Source organism: Pleurodeles waltl, chromosome 9 (genome assembly GCF_031143425.1).
Source record: "Pleurodeles waltl isolate 20211129_DDA chromosome 9, aPleWal1.hap1.20221129, whole genome shotgun sequence".
NCBI classification, from domain to species: Eukaryota; Metazoa; Chordata; class Amphibia; order Caudata; family Salamandridae; genus Pleurodeles; species Pleurodeles waltl.
The window spans coordinates 274,253,483-274,271,169 of NC_090448.1; the positions used below are offsets into that span (position 1 = coordinate 274,253,483).

General features: G+C 40.0%; 1 protein-coding gene across 4 annotated transcripts in view; it reads right to left on the minus strand.

Moving 5' to 3' along the window:
- LOC138259164 (cyclin-dependent kinase 17-like) overlaps nt 1-17,687 on the minus strand; it is a 521,155-nt gene that overhangs the window by 465,562 nt on the left and 37,906 nt on the right. For all 4 annotated transcript variants that reach the window (XM_069206701.1, XM_069206696.1, XM_069206697.1 and 1 more), the window contains exon 2: nt 5,578-5,725. In XM_069206701.1, the coding sequence (XP_069062802.1) occupies nt 5,578-5,704 (127 nt within the window). In that variant the 5' untranslated portion in view covers nt 5,705-5,725. The remainder of the gene's footprint in view (nt 1-5,577; nt 5,726-17,687) is intronic.

A 17,687-nucleotide genomic window follows, 5' to 3' on the forward strand; every position in this document is an offset into this window, starting at 1 on the left:
TTAGCAAGGAATATAGACTCTTCCTCTGAGTAACTAGAGTAAATGTGGTTTCCAGAATCAACTAACAAGACATCTGGCTATATTCTGGGTGCACCAGAAATCTCTAGATGTACTATAATTGAAAAAGGCCACATGGATTGGATTTAGTGCTTCATCACATTATCATGACAAGTGTTCAAACATAACACTATTTCAAAAGTTAACTGGTATCAGATTTTTGGAGAAAGTGGGTCATGAAGTTACCAACTTAACTACTACCATGTTAGCTGGGAAATAACAGAAAAAAGGAGAAATGCTGCTGTAAAGGCTAGAAGAGTGGGTTGTGATAGAAGACACCAGCACTGGCCAACTTGCTGAATAATGGCCTGTACCTGTAGGGTGTCAAACTGGTAATATTTATTGACAAGGAAAAGCTTGTACGGAGGGTGTGGGGGGGGGGGGGAATCTGAGCTGATGCCTGACTGGAATTTCAGACTCAAAAAGCCATGCTGAAGAGTAGATTGTATCTATAAAATCAAGATTATAGCATAATTATTGCAAAAGTGACACAATGACCCCCTGTAAAATACTTGCCCTTGATGTTAATGTCCTTTCAGGAGTCATTTGTAATGCCAATGATTTTACAAAATGCAAGAAAAAAGAGCATGCGGCACCGTCAGCTTGTTTTCAATCAGCTTTGTAAAAGAGGGAGTGGTACCAGTTTATAATCCTTGCCACTTTTCACCTGCATGAATTAAACTTTATAGGGTTTCCTCTATTCACCTCTTCGAACACAAGAAGGATTCAGGGAAAGATGTTCGGCAAAACAAAGAAAGTAGGAAGCTTTCAGAAGAGCTCTAAAACAATGCTACTCATAAATCTACCAAAGTCAAAGGAAACATATCCCTAATGAATCACGCTTTAGACCATAAACTGGAAATCACCAAGCTCCCTTAAAATGGATTACACTGATCAAAATATGACATCTGGAAATAAAAAAAATAAAAAAAAACTTTCGATTCTGTTCTTTGATTTGGCTTAGTTCTGCTTGGCTTTATATTTGGTCCACAGTAATATCTCACTGCATTTCTTTATCCATTCGAATAACAAGTAAATCTAAACTGCTAAAATTGGTTTGGTGGGAGGAGTTAGGGGTAACATCATGATTTGCACACTTGTCTGTTGATGCTAGACAATATCTCTTTAAAAGAGCTTTTTGTGAGGCCAAGTTATTATCAGAGTAATCATTTCAGTCAATCTTGGAGATCTGAGTTTGAATGATAGCCTTTCCTTTCTATTCAACAGAGAACTGCGTTTAAATATCACACCGGTACTGCTGAGATGATCATTGCTGGTTGTTCACTGAATCTATAGATCAATGACCATAATTTCATAGTACCTCCCCCAGTGTGCTTTGCATTTCTGAGTATTTATAATGGATTTTAAAGTATTATGTGGAAAGTAAGTGAAATTTGATTTGTGGGTAGGTAAGGACTGTACAGGCTTTTCATGCCCTGTAAGTGAGTGAAGTAAGAGCTAAGTGCAGACATCTAACCTGCCTCCATCTTCCTCCAAGCACTAATGTGATATAATTACTGAATTTCAATAAAATGACTTTAAGACACACATACATGAGGTATAAGATCTCATTAGTGACAGATTGACTCAAATTACATAAATCTGCATTCATTACGAGTGCTATCCTGTTAGTCAGATTTTTGTAATTTGAGTCCCCCGCTCTGTGAGCCATATTAGACCATGGGGTCCCCATCTCTCAGAGCTTTATAAAAAAAAAAAAAACATTAATTAAGGGGGAGGTGAGCTGGCGCCCCCACCTCAAGCCATGCTGGGCCCTGGGGACCCAAACGCCCAGGGGATTTCTTTTCAATTAAGGCAAGGGGGGTGGCCCCTTCCCCGAGCCTTATTAAACTCTGGTGAACCCCTCCCCAGGGGTGTTTATTTTCATTAAACGGGGGGAGGGGCATATGGCCCACCTCCCCAAAGTTTATTAGCCCCTGGGCATCCCATCCCCCAGGGAGATACAAAAATATGAAAAAGTTAAGGGGGCTGCGTAGACTCCCTCCCTGAGCCACGATCGGCTGTGGCCCCCCACCCTAGTGAAAATATAGTGTCCACTGCCTCTATAAAAATGCAAAATGTAGTCCCCAAACGTTTTTTGCATTAACAGTGACATTACGGGTTCCTGTGCTGAACAGGTATTAACCACTTTAATTTCAATGTCTGGATTAGAAGTAGGGGCAGGGTAGAGAAGCTAGGTGTTGTCATGTATTGATTTTTGTACTTGTATATTTTTTTTAATTCCAGTAAATATGATTGTTAGGAGTCAATTCTTTCAGTCTGCCTGTGTCTATCCTAATTTTTGCCCAAGACAATCATACTTGTTCATGAGTCTGTTTCTTGATAAGGATTACAGTTCAGACATCAAGATCCTATCTTTGTTTCAATATTTTTGGTTGCTCAGCTTTGGAGTTTACATCTTTTGTGGTCTGACTTTACTTGTGGGTTTTGGAAAAACAGTTCCAGTCCATAACTGTCTTTATTCTACATTAGCTCGATTAATGTTTCCTCACTTGCATCAAGGGAAATTTTTGGAGGCCGGGAATATAGCGACCTTTTGAGGAGGACATTGAAATCTCAAAATGTGCAAAAGCAGACAAATGGTCTGTGACATCTATCAAGATTCCCTACGCTATTCAAACTGAAGATAAATCATCTTTAGATTACAAATACAATATTTAATCCCCGATGTTCAATTCAATAGTATCAAGAAAAAAATATATATTAACCATTTCCTTTTATATTGTTTTTTGATAGAAACGCCTCTACCTGTTTCCATGCAAGAAGCATTATCTTCAGATTTGTTAATATGTCTGTAACCTTAAGAGTCAGTAGGTGGTTGTTTGAGAGGAGAAGGTGGTCTAAAACTCAGGATTAGAAAGGTCAAATCAGAGCTATCCTTAGCAGTTACGAGATGCTGGATTTTGCATACTTTAGAAAAGTCTTGTATATTAGAGGAATTTGGGATGAAGGAGGAAAGGAAATGGGGTAGAAAACACAGGAAGTTCCCCCAAAAAAACTAACACGACAGCATTCACCCTCAAGCACTTTTCCCAAATGGGAAACAAACTTTGTACACTGCACATGGAACTCTGTGGCAAGGAAAAGGTTCGGCTCTAAACAGACTACTAATTAATATGACACTGTTTGTGCATCTATGCTAACCTGAAGAAAGATGCTAAAAGCATTTGAATAGCCAATTCTTCTCTATGTACAGAATATAGCATGCTGCTCTGACAACCCAGTTCTAAATTCAAAAAGCTAGAAGTCCCCTGCAACAAGTTTTTTCTGGAATATAAGATGACATGCACAATAGATGGGAAGCCCTCATGACTCGGATAAGAAGTTTATGTATGCATAGGGATGTTTGTAAGGGGGCATCCTGCAAAGCTTTCAAGTGACTAAATCGTTTGAAGCAGCTTTTTGTGGTCCAGTATGCATCTATAATCATTCACAACCAGTTCGGGAAGAGGAACAATTAAATTATGATAACCTTCAATCACATGGTTTGTAATGGTACCATGGCATTGTTGTCAAACAAATTAACAACACTGCAAACAAAATGATATAAACTTGAAGCAGTTTCCTTATTTGGCTGCCATCAAAGCTAAGGGGAACTCAAGTAAAGCCAGTCTGTCTGTGAAACGTCTGCCACATTTACAAACACATTTAACTCTTACTGCACATTTTAACTTACTTTAGTAATTAAAAACGATGGAATCACTTTTAGAACTCTTGAAAGAAGTTAACTCTTTGTAGATTATGTGGCTCCTCCACCAGCATCTCTTTGCCGGTGCAACTCGGTTTGTTTTGAGGATGGCCAATTCAGTTAGATTGGAAACAGCATGGTCTTAGAAAATAGAGAGTTATTCTAAATAAATGCTGAGAGCTCTTCCTGGATGGAGGTCACACTAGATAGTCAGTTGTAAGTAATGTTTCTTGGATGTAGCAAAGGAGTTTGATGATTATAGGCAAAATAACATAAAAGAAGGGCTGTGCTATTTGAGAGACAATTACATGTATAGTTGCAACCATTTTCATTTAACTCCACAGCCTAATCATACACAGCCATGATACAAGGAGGTGAATTTGGAGTCTATATACTAATTTGGAATTACCCCAATAAAGTATGGAAACATCTTTTACGCTACATTAGCCTACTGAAAAGATGTTATTCTTATTAATAAGAATATCAGTATGTGGGACCTCAATATAAGCCCTATCACTTAAATGAAAGGCCCTCTGCAAATCCGGTTAATCATGTATCACAAAAAGCCAAAAAAGGAGGCACAAAAAATATTAAACTCCTTATCAATCATCAGAAAGAATCCAGTGCCAAAATCGTTTTCCCAAAAAATAAAAAATAAAAGTTTAAAGGGTGACCACTTTATTAGGCCAACACATAATTAAGAGATGAATAATCAAGTTGGGGATTAGAGAGTAGACTCAGCAGTACCATATTTAGCATTGTTGCTAACCTATAGAAGTGATCTTACAAGCCTTATTGAGAGGGTTTTTCCATCAAACACTTTATACAGCTTTTCTACATCTGCATTAGTAACATTAACAAACAGCAACGAAGTAAACAAACTACACACTTCACAACACCCTCCCTTAAACCCACAGACGTTTAACATAAATAAAAGGCAAGTCATTTTCGGATTCCAACATTTAAGCTTTAAGTCTGCCTACAACATACACAAAGTAATGCCATTATTGCTTGTGTACATGACGTACACAGTAGCGTCATTTTGAGGAAAAAATTAACATTTCTGACAACAGTTCACCCTTAGGGAAATAACATTTCTACTGCATATAGCTTCGTGTTTTCTTTTAACTTTCAACGAACTGTCCCAAGACCTTTCCTGAGAAGTGGCCCAGCTGAGCGTGTGTTTGAGGCATTGAGGTGTTTGCTGTTCTAGGGTTCATCACATCTATTTTAAGAACATGGCTGATAACATGCTGTTTGGTGAATGGGTGGGTACCTAAAATGTCACTTGCTCAAGTGGATCCTTGTGCACTCCCCAAACCTTTTAAATGAGGAAAGATCACCTTGATAACACACCCAATTTTTAATGGCAAAATCCCTCCTTTTGACATCACAAGGAATCTCCATTCAGAATAATGAATTTTAAAGTTATGAATAGGCAAGTGCAATACAACTAAGCACATGAGCTTTACAGGGTCCCTCACATTTACTACTACACTATAGCTACACATACAAATGGTGAGGGCAATGAAACCTAGGTGTTCCTAAATTTAAAAACAAATGCAGCACGAAATTTCTCTGGGATGCTTTTCGCATCAGTGGGAAGTGTTATCTGTTCAAGTGTTAGCATGCAATTCTTTGTGCCAATGGAAGCAATGAATTATGGTTACTGCAATGCTAAGCATGTCCAAATGCCGGACCGTTAAAGCTAGCACTGAAGCCCGTGCATGAGGAGTTAAAACATAAATTATGAAAGATCTGACATTTGAGAAGCTTGGCGGGCTGTGGGATAACAGTTGCGAGCCTCTTACCGTTGTCCTTCACATTGTTGTCATCGAGGTTGATTTGTTCCGCCAACTCGGATAACGAGTCATCCACAGGGCGGCTGCTGCGCAAGGACATGGACAGCCGGCGCTTGATGATCTTCATCCTATCCATTCAATGCTACAGATAAAGTGTCTGCAATAATAAAGAAAGAAGAGCCATGAAAGAGGGCAGGCACAGTGTAGTACGCGCTCTACCACAGTGAGGTCATGTGCACTACTTAACACTTTGACCTTTGTGTACTCCACAGGACACTGTGCTTACAGTGAAAACACTGCGCAGGGAGAAAAGAACTTACAAAAGATTCATTTTAACAAGAAGATAAACCACAACTGGCATGCAGAGGCCTACTGAAGAACCCTGCTGTACCTCAAAATCTGGCTATTGTATATCGGTGCAGAGGACTGACTGAATCGGTTAGTGCAGCCACATGCGTAACTGTACTGTAAGCAGAGGGAATTTTAAGAGACCCTTAGCACATATTCCAAGGTCTTCCTTTAAGTAGCGCTTAGCCACTTTGAAGCTGGGCAACACTGAACTACTTTTGCTGCAAAAGCACCACATGAACAGTGTATCTTTCCTAATCTATTTCAATTCAAATATGACAACTCAAAATTGATGATTAAAACTTTTTTAAAGACTTCCTTATTACCTCACTTTGTTGTTTTGTTCTGCTGAAAGAGGATCATTTGCAAAATTATTTTTGAGAATTAATTTCTCCAAATATCTTACAATCTTCTCTAATTGAGGATTTTCCATTCTACCAAACTCTAAATCGGACACTAATTTTCGCTACCAGGAAGCCATGCTTAACAAGATGGAAAATGGGTACAAAGCATTTGACTCCAACAATGGGGGCCTCCAAACGCTGTCAGGGATTCTTACACTTTTCAATAACAAGGCTCGTTAATTTAGTAACTAGCATGTGAGCCTACCAGAATGATTGGGAATTACAAGTTGTTCAAATGCTGCCTAGCACATCCTTACTAGCATTCACAAATTCCCAGAGGTCAAGTCCAGAAACAGATCAGAAACTGTAACTATTAATCAGGTTTATGCTACTAAGAGTAATTCTTCAGACTGAAGAGTAAAGGACTGATTAGCGAGACTATAAGTGAATGTCAATCAATGGCTTGCCATTCTCTCAAAAATATGGACCGAAGCCAGTGGCACGTTAGCTCCATGATTAAAGAGCATTCAAGAGTGGTTCGTGCAAACTGGAAGAGGTCATAACTGACATGCGAAGACATGGCTCAAAAACACACCAAGAGGTTTAGATTTTGGCTATGCATGCAGGGGCGCACAAGGGAATACACCAGCTCATACATGTCTAACACACACAAAAGGACAACCATTTTCAACAAGTCCAATAAACATATAGACAATCAATGGCCATTACATGCCACTTTGGCAAAAAACGGATTCTCCGCCCAATCAACAAGATGCAGCAAATTATAGCCTTTGTTGATACAGAAGGCAAGGTTTATGCAAACTTACTATGAGGGTCTTGGTGGTCTGGGTAGAAAAGCCTCATCTAGTCCCCTTGTTTGAAATCAGTTTCAGGGCTCAATGCAGCATTTTGGATGCCTGCTGGTGGCTTCTGTTTCAGGCATATCAATTAATACTTACAACTAAAAAAGTTTATATGCATGCTACACTGATTAACACCACATTTAGTGGCGTGGACTGTGTTTTGCTGATGGAAACATCTTGGGTTTGTGGAATTCTGAAATGCCTTCTCGGAGCTACTGAATTTCTATACATGGGGACTGGAGTACAAATTAAAGTTGGGGGAGGTTTCACCCCCGATATTCAACCTCTCCAGAGCACCTCTGGATAAGAATTTCAAAGCAGGCAGATTACTTTCGCTGAGAACTGGATCAACATATATCGAAGTGTTACAGTATGGCTACAATAAATCCAAGAAGCTGGGTGCAAATAAAGATAAAACAAAGATAATGATATTTGGAAACAGCATAGGAGGAGGTGAATGGTCAGCAGGCAAGGCACAAGAAACTGCACACTAGGCCAAGACTGGTCAAGGTGAAGTAAGCAGAGAACAGATGAAAAGGTGCAAGGCACACCTGCCATAGAAGGGGTTGGGACGAGGCACGGCATATTTAGGAAAAGACGCTTCAGGAGTAGCATGGTGGATGAGGTAAAGCACAGAGAACCAAGGCACTTTCTGTGGTCACAAAGGCAAGGCACAGCATAGGGTGAAGCACAGCATGGAACAGTTTCAGATCAAGCTGGATACTGGAATAAAGTAGAACAGGTAGAGCATGGAGGACGATGTGCAGCACAAAGGTAACGGGGCTGAAGCTCAGCAGGACCAAAACAGAGACGAGGCGCAGCAGGTGCACAGCAAGAGAGACAGTGGGAAAAGGGAGATAAAACAGCAAAGGGAGCACAAGGAAGGGAGATGTTACAGTGAGGCAAGACAGGCAGGGTAGGAAGACATAGCACTGGCTGCAGACCCACAGAAGGTAGAGCACAGAAAGTCAACAAACAATAAGCAGAGCATGGACCATTGCAAAGCCAGCAGAGCTATGGAGTGACTTGCAGCCAGCAGAGATGGAAGTGACGCATAGCTTGGGAGTGATTAAGAGCCGCAAGAGTTGGTGACAGTGACACACAACCAGCAGAGTTGGGGGGAGCGGGGCAGAGGTCGATGCACAACCAACACAGCAAGGGGCGATGGACAGTCAGTAGAGAAAGGCACAACAAAGAGAAACTAGAACACGGGGTGACATACTAAAGGCAGAGCTGGAAAGTGTTGCACCGTCAGCAGAATATAAGCTGATGCACAGCAGGAGAGCACAGTTTATCACACTGCTGGGTAACAGAACTGCCAAATCATGGTCTGCAGAGGGTCAGATATTGTCGAATGATACTCAGAGAGTTACTGAGGCACAGGTTTATGGGGTGAAATGGGCACGCTGACGTACAATATGGGTAAATTGTCTTGTACAATAAGGGGGCCGCATCGATACATGTCAATTCATGTATGACACATTAAGGTAGTCCCAGGTATTTGACAGCAACATCATGCATGTTCTTATAGTTTTAATAGCTGAGACAGAACTATTAAGAACCTGAATTTGGAATTCAGACAATGACCTGTGTGTATGTAAATATGAAAAGCTACTGCCCTGGAAATTATTGATGTCAAGTCAAAATGTACTTTATACTGGCTCTGAAAAACAGAAAACAGCATTTTGCATTGAAAGAATACTGTGCAGAACTAGCACTCAACTCTAAAAAATGCCACTGGCAGTATAAGGATTACAAAGCTAGCCATTCCACATTTTTTATCTCGTTTCTCTCATGGTTATAATTCCTGAAGTAGGAGAGAAGAATACTTTTTTGGGTTTATTACATCAACCAAAAAATGTTTTGAATAAATGGCTTTTAATGATGAAAAGAGCAGCAATATTAGTTTATTTCAATTTCCCCTCCTACATTTTTAATAGGACTCCCAGGATGCGACTGAGCAGAAGTTTTAGGATGGATGTATTCTTTAAAAATATCCCAAGATAACATTAAAAAAACTAATGATTCTGGATGGGTGGATGAGGGAAATTCTCAGAGTTATAAAAATCGTACCTAAGGCCTTATAGGTGGTGCAGTAGCAATCTTCCCCTTCCTTCTGCAGTACTGTGTAAAACTACCCTCATTCCAACTTTTAAAAAGTAACAAAATATACTCAGTATAAACAAAAAAGATTGGCTGGTCGGTGAATAAACTGAAAAAAAAAAACTGACAAATTCTGAAAAAGCACTGGGGAGGAAATTCTATTGACAAAGTTATGGGTTGGCAGTGATAAAGAAGGAGAGTGAGGACGCAAGATAAGTATAACATAACCTGTTTGTAGACAAAGCAATGACAAATGCAAAAAGAACAGTTGATGGGTGGTATGCTGAACAATGTCAAACATTCACCCCTAGGCACAGATCTGGGCCTAAAATCCATTGTTTTTCCCCTCACCATGCCATTCCACTTTGGACCCAGCCATAGGCAAATCAGTGTTGACCAGTTTCAAGCTAGCCTTTCAAGCAAGCCTGGCTGATGAGGGGTGATACCCCGAAACCGGCCCTAGGACGCTTGTTTCCAATCCAGGGAAGACCTCGCCAAGCTGTTCGGGCTGGACCATTCCCAGGGGGAGCATGGGTCAAGACTGATCTGCATATGACTGGGTCGAACCGGAATGGTATGGCAAGCAAAAAAAAACAAAAAAAAACCAATGGATTTAGGCCCAGATCTGTGACTGGGGGGGTGACATTGTTCAGCATTCCGTCCAACATCTTTTTTTTTTTTTTTTTTTGCATGAGTCAAAGTACTTACACACTCTTAATAGAGTTATTGAAAAGTACTAGATTCAAAAGAGTGATCTCAATTCACAATGAGAATAATCAAAGCAAACAAAATACCTTTGTGATTCACAAACCCTTTCCGCCAGGTGCAGTTCCTGTAAATCAAGGTTGCCCACATTTCCAGATTACGTCAGTGAAGCGGTGAGAAAGTGGATTATTAGTTGGAGTGGATGGCAGGCCACTACATGTCAGGTCACTATTCTTTTTGTGTCCAAAAACGTGTTCTGGAATTTAAACCTGTGCTCAACCCTTAATAGCTACGGCACAGAGCATTCAGGTAGAAGTACCAAACCAGTTAAAAAGCCAAAATTACACCACAAAAAAAATCTCACTCCAATTTATAAAAACAAAGCATATTTTAATTAACAAAGGGACATAAAAATGACCAACATCTAACAAGGGGACCAGAGATATGAATTTTTAGAGTTCTAAATGAAAATAGTGCCAAAAATTGTTAAGCATTAACAGCAGTCATCTGGTTGCTCTGGACTGATACCTAGCTGTGATGGAGCACAGGTAGGATACAGTGTCCAGAGTCCTCCTGGTCAGATGTTTTACATTCTAACCCTTATCCGGCATGGGAGTAGACTGAGACCCAGATGGGTTCCCTAAGGCCGGGTATGCGATAGATGAAGTCCTGGTGAAGCTGATGATTTTGGGAAAGCAGTGATTGAGACAAATTCGAAATTTGCACCCAAGAAACGTCCTTCACCAGCTTGATGTTTTTGCCTGCTTCACCCAGTGAATAATTCTACCTTTGGATTTAGTCACTTATTTGGAGCTCTGATTTATCTAGTGGCACAAGTCTGACAGCTGCAGCTGAACACAGCTCCACAAGGGAATATACCTTCTCTGCAACATCCCACTCAAATGGGTTTGCCGCTGCAGAACAGTTCTGAGTGGGAGCAACTGGAACCTTTGCCTCCACTACAATGCACCTTCACTGGATTGAGTTAGTAGAGCTCTCCTGGCCTTCTGTCGGTTCTCCAGGCAAAAAAGTCACATTTTTAAATCCCAGATTTTAGAGTTAGGCAGTGCGATTACCCTCCAATACCAGCAAAAGGTTCCAGGACCTTAAGGACCTTAACATTTTAAGGTCTTTCAGGTCCTGGGACCTTTTGCTGGTATTGGAGAGTAATCGCACTACCTAAACTCTAAAATCTGGACCGCATGAAGCACGTTCGCAGAGACGAGAAATTGGGGAATGATCTAAGGGCCTGGTCCGCTATGATACTTGAATTGAAAGAACTGCAGGGGCTGGCTACTGCAGAAGGCGCACCCACATGCTACAGTGAATAACTCCTGGTAATGCTGGGAGGAAGTGAGATGAATCCTTGGATTCTGGAGGGATGTGTCATGAACACCCTTACACTACCCATAACAAATTTCTTTTGCACGCATGGACAAGCCAGGAAGGAGAGGAGGGAGGGGTCTAAGTTGTTAGTTATTTGGTTTAGTGAATGGACAGCTGTTTAACCTTTCTCATACCAAGGTGCTTTCTTGGGTATAATTTGCTCTGTTATTATCTCTTGCCAATGTTGACCTTCCTTCATCTCCAGTGTACACATATAATATCTGTACAGTTATCCTTGCACTGCACCGTGTCAGATCTTGACGTGTACCTCAGGTGATGCATTTGTGCGGACCGTGGAATAATGTTTCTGTATTTGCTTAAAATGAATGGAACTGTCAGTATATCAGATGCTGCATGTTTTTTTACACTGTACTCACTAAATCCTGTCATATAAAATGTGTTTTCAAAAAATCGAAGTTTAACATGTCCTACTTTTAAATGTCATGCACTCAGCCCTATGGGCATTTATGGCTTATTTAATATTTAAAAGGAGGGTGTAGGCAGATCCAAGGGGGTTATTTTGACAGGTCAAATTTAAAGATTAAACATGCAAAGCCAGGTTACTGTTAACAGCCTGCGGTCATGTTTTGCATTGTCATTTTAGTGCAGACACAATGAGCCCACTAGGGACATTTAACTTACAGACCCTGGGTACACTATGTACCGTGTACAAGAGATCGATAGGTAGGTAGATTAGATTTGTCAGTTATGCATATGTCAATTCAACATGTTTTTAGGGGTCAGAGCACATACAATGTGTGCCTGGCAGCAGTTTCCCAGTGAGCACAGTCCAAATCCCAGCAGAAAAATATAGCAAAAAGGGTGAGCATGTAAAAAGGAGTAGGATTTGTATAAAACCTTTCCATCGCTCGATGAGACACCATGCTATCCAATCTTGCTGGGCATAGATGCAAAAGCAGTACTGGATGTGCTATCTATTACAAATTAATTTCATGTTGTATGTTTTATCTATTACAAATAAGTGCCACGTATTATGCGATGCCAGCAGACTCTGTTCCAGAGGGGCAATATTTGGGAACATCATATGCACCCTATTTCCAGAAAAGAAAATGTTTTGCATGGTGTTTATATAAAGCTGTCACAATTGTAGTCTAAGGGTCATGTGAGTACTGATTTTGTGAAAAGCCAAGTCTATTGCCTTTCTGATCTCTTATTGTTTGTTTGTTACTCATTTTGTTTTTGAGAGCGTATTTCACAGCTTGCAGGTATGTGCTGAGTGGAAGCTTTCAACTATATGTTTTTGATGAGGGAAATTAAGGAGTAAAGCCATTCTCTGGCAGAGTTATCTGTGGTTGTACAGACTTACATAAACATCCCTTGGCATACCTGATGTGAAATTTAGAAGTATTTGAAGGATATACATGTATTCAACTGGCAACAAATATACAGCCTTGAGTGCAGGGGTCTCATCTACTTTGTTTTAAGACTTCTCTGGTTGAAGTGATTTCTTGTAGCGTCATGATTAGCCTTTTGGAAAATCCCTTGTAGAGTCTACTGGCATATTGTAGACATTACATCACTAACGCTTTTGATGCCTATATCCTGTGAGAAAGCCCCAAGTATGAATAGCTATCTAAAATATACGTCTAAGTATAACTGGTCTAAGTAGCCTATGTGTGTAAGTATTCTCACTGTGTGCAGTAAGTGTGTAGAGGGAGAGGTTTGAAATGAGAGGTTTTTCACTTCAGTAGATGTATTTAGGGTGGTCCTGTTCACAGGGGCTAGGGGGATACAGTCATAGTTTTGCATAAATCCAGAGGTGAAAGAACTTTAATGAATTGCGCTGTAGCGACTTCTAGCATCCACCATTCCACATGTTCCTTTGCCGGCAGGCATTCACAGAGTCTTGATATCTTGACCTTCAATGAAGGTTCAGGATGAACAGGAAGAGAATAAGATCAGGAAGAGGGGATAGTTGGACACTGAACTGCAGAAAGAGTGTTAAACTCTACTGGATGCTAACTGGGAAGTGACAAAGTGAAGAGTTCTATGGAGGTAGTCTGACAATTTGGGACCTGTACTAAAGTTAGGATTTTATCTTTTTACAGAATAGTCTTAGGGCTAGTAGTTTGTGGTCTACAGTGCCAAAAGCAGAGAACAATTCAAGCAAAACAGGGTGGGAGCCTCTACTGGCATTGACTGAGTTCTTGAGGTCGCTTCAGATGAAGATTAGTTGTGGTTCAAAAAAATTTCCAGGTCTGGATCCTATATGTCTGTTCAACTTTTTTGTTCAAGGATGATTAAAAATCAGGGAGACCACAGTCTTTACGAGGAGTTACCTAGGAAAAGTATATTTGTTATTGATCCCTAGCTTGCTGGGTCTGCCTGATCCAATAGTTGCTTCTTTAGTATATGTCTGATTCAGGATATTTTGAGGTCACTTGAGAATTGTCCAATTGATAAGGAGGAGTTGTTGATTGCTCTCACTGGTATGACAGCAAAGGATTCTCAGAGCATAGCTTTGAAAATGGTGTGTAGCTGGAGTAGTGCGTTCTGCGTGGTTGGCAGTGAAAGATTTTTTTGATGACTGGTAAAGTGAGATTCAAGGTTTTTTTTAATGAAGTGCTTTGATAAAAGGCTTTGCAAAGCTCATTACACTTTTGAAGTATAGGAATGAATTGGTTATAATGAATTTCAATCAATCTTTATTGGATTTTTCTGGGGTAAACAATACAATGAAAAGAAGACATACCCACCTATTAACCCTTTCTGACCAACAAACTCACCCCAAACCCTCAATTCTACAGCACCCTAGTTTCTTCATGCTGGCTAATTTGAAGAGCTCTTTAGATGTGCAGGCATAATTGAATCTCCAAGATTCTGTAAAGCCTTTGAAGTCACTTCTGTAATGGATACTGTACGTTTTCTTCCATCATCTATTAAGTTATCATATTTCCTTTTTACGAAGTTCTACTCCAAATTAAACCATTCTGCATTCATAATTTGTAGCCAAGGTTGTCTCGTTTTCAGGGGCAAAAAGGACAGATGATGGACGGAATGCTTAACAATGCAAACATTTACCCCAGTCACAAAGACCTGGGTTGAATTCATTGTTTTTTTTGCTGCCTACCACGCCACCCCAATTTGGACCCAGCTAACGTGTGGCCTGCCAAATGGGTGGATCTAATTATCAGCTTCTAGATTAGTGAGCAGGCATGTGGTTTGATATAACAATGGTATGTCAAAACAGGTATTGAGATTTCCCAAGATACATATATTTGATTCATCCGTTGGAATATATCATTACGTTGCCTTGTTTCAATGGTAAAGAGAATATCCTGGTGCCGATCCAAGTCATAGATATACAATTTCTATTTTTACTAGTGCAATCTGGAGTTTGGTAGTAAGCATGTGACATGACCGTAGTATTTCCCAGCACTGGTCGTGCTATATGAACGGTGGTGAGGTAATAAAAGATTGCTCCTGCTGAAGAAGTAGTAGACAGCCATCAAGACTGGTTGCAATGGACTTCAGACCTGTAAGCCCCAAAAGACTACTAGTTTCTTCAGCTGCCTGGCAGCTGAGATGGGATTACTAGACCCACTCTTTTTCTCAGAGCCTTACTTCTATGAAAATCAATAGGTATGCCTTTTAGCTCATTCTTCTAGTCATTATTACAGCCAGGATATTTTTGATTCCTCTCCTGTGAGTGGAGCATCCTAGTGGGAATGTTTCCTGTTTTTACTGGAGCTCCCTGGGCAGCTTGTGTATTCAATCAAGGGGTGTGCTTATGCTCTTAGTTGCTCAGGTGATCTCTATAGAAAGCCTGGAAGCCAGTAAGATGTTGGAGGCAGGTTCATCTTTAAGAGTGATGATAGAGAGTGTGGGGATTGCGTGGTGTCTTGGTTTAATTGATCTTTCTGGAAAATGATCTTTATATAGCTCTGGCCTGTTTGGCAAAAGAGGTGCGAACGAGGTCTTGATAAAGAGTATGCTAAACTTCTTCAAAAATGGGAGTAGTGGTTTCACTGGGTTTGGTCGGAGGGAAAGATAGGTGTACTAGGCGTGTGGGGAGGGAGTGGGAGAGGAAAACATTGGAGGAAATATTTGACTGTATAAGAAAAGTACTCAGGCTGCTCATGAGAGAAAGGTGTGAAAGGAAGCTTTAGGGAGAGATCCTCAAGAATGTAATGGACTGGAAAGGTAATATTTTCTGTATGTGCACCAGTTCTAAGTCTTGTAAGTAAAACATTGTACAACGTGAGTCTGGCAGTGGATTTTAGAGGAATAGGATTAGTAAAGTGCTTTTGAGATTTGTCATTATTGACAGAAATGATAGAGAATGAAGGTAGTTGAGTGTATGGTATAAACAGCAGAGTAAAAGAGTAAGATGAGGCAGGCTGTTAAAGCAAAGTGAAGTTTTTAGCAAGTGAGGTGAAGAAAGGCATGATGTAGAGTGGGTGCCCTTAGTGAGGAATCACATGGTGGTTTGAGTGAATGTTAGCACAGGAGAGTGGGGTACAAGAAAGAGGATATTGGTACAGAAAGTTAGGTAGGGAAAGGGGTTGTGCATGTAGTTTGTCATCAGAAGTTTTTTTTCAGTAGGGGTTTAAAGGCACAGGGAGAGAGGATAGGTAAGGAGAGTTGTAGGTGGAGAGTGCGGCTGACTGAAGAGTCAAGAGGTACATTTAAAGAGAAAGGAGAAGTAGGATTTCTAAGCAGCCCTTTCTAAGCCAAACAGGGGATACAGCATGGGTAGGCACTGTTAACTTTGATACATTTTGCTCCAGCAATTTGGGTCTCACTGCTGCTCAAGCCAACTGGTATTTCTATGAAGTATTCATTAAACTGAGGTCATGTAAGTTAAGCACTTGTATTCATATGCTGCTTAACCTAATTGCACCTTTCTGACTGTGTGTGTGGGCAAGAGGGATGCTAATTTCCACGCTCACAACCGCCCTACAGACTCCTGAACCAGTCTATAGCACGTCAACTTAAATTCTCAGTATTCTCATTATTCAAATATTTGCATTCTTAATACAAGATCTACTTTGACACATCAAGAGTTTTGTGATTTCCTGAATATGGAAAAAAACAGCTACATGTTGCTCAGTAGATTCATTTAGAGGCATTCATTCTGGAATAGAATGCCAATGCTGTTTTGGAAAATGTCCTCTTTAAACACTTTCAGAATATATCTCAGAAAGACAATTTTGCAAGTAACCCAGAAGACCAGTTTTAAGAGACCTTTTAGCTAGTGTTCACTATATAAATATAACTAATAAAAAAAAAAAAAGAATAGGGTTCTAAAATTTTAGAGTCCCTAAAATCTTGACTTTAATAATATTTTAACACTGTTCACATCATATTTAGTTTCCCAATATTACACTTGATAATTTGGGCACTAAAATCCGGCCTCCTTAAACAACTCCGCATAAACATTAGTATATACATGGACTAGAATAAAAATTAAAAAAAAAGGACATTTGGAGTGACGAGGAGGAAAAAAAGCAGACTAAATCAGCTGACGAGAATGAGTTAAAAATTGCGTCTTTTTCTTATTTTTCTTTAGAAAGTGGAGCAGTCTTACAAGCAAAAAGGTTACTGAACCAGTATTAAGAAAGTGGAAATGCCGTCAGTGTTAATTCTAGAAATTAACCACGTTTTTAATTATGAATAATGTGCTGATTTTAGTTTTAAATTTGACACGAATATGAAATAGAAAGTGCAACACTCCTTACCCTAGTGCACATTTAATCCTGCTTAATAGCGCATGAGTCATCACAATGTGAATTTGAGAACAGCACTTCTAATCATGCTACACCCACTTAAGGGACGTCACCAGGAGAGTCAACAGAACTGTATATAGCCGCGCTTGCTATTAGTCAGAGGAAAGTGTATAATCATTACATTTTTTTCACATACCAGATCTTAACGTAGGTGGCGCAACACACAAAAGCACACTCATGACTGCAGAGGAGGAAATGACTTATTCAACATTTTATCTCGGTTTCGGTTACTCGTACGCATCTCGGAAGTCCGCAACAACGAGTTGCAGTATGACACCTGTAGTCACACACGATATTCACACAATTTAATGGTCACATTTAAAAATAGAAAACTGGACTCAAATAGGTAACGCCACTTGAAACCTTGCCGAGTGAAATGTATTGCTTTGACGATTTCTGCCATGAACTTTTTGTTTTGCTTTTAAAATGATAAACAACAAAATTATAAGTAATGCCACTTAAGTTACCAGGCTGCTGACTAGTGATGACATACCATTTCCCTACTTGGGTTTATGTGTATAAAACCATTAAAGTCGTTAGCTCGTAGGAACGTGTTCGAAAAGGAAAGGAGGAAGTCATCTCCATATTAAAAGAGGCACTTTCAAAAATATGGGATGGGG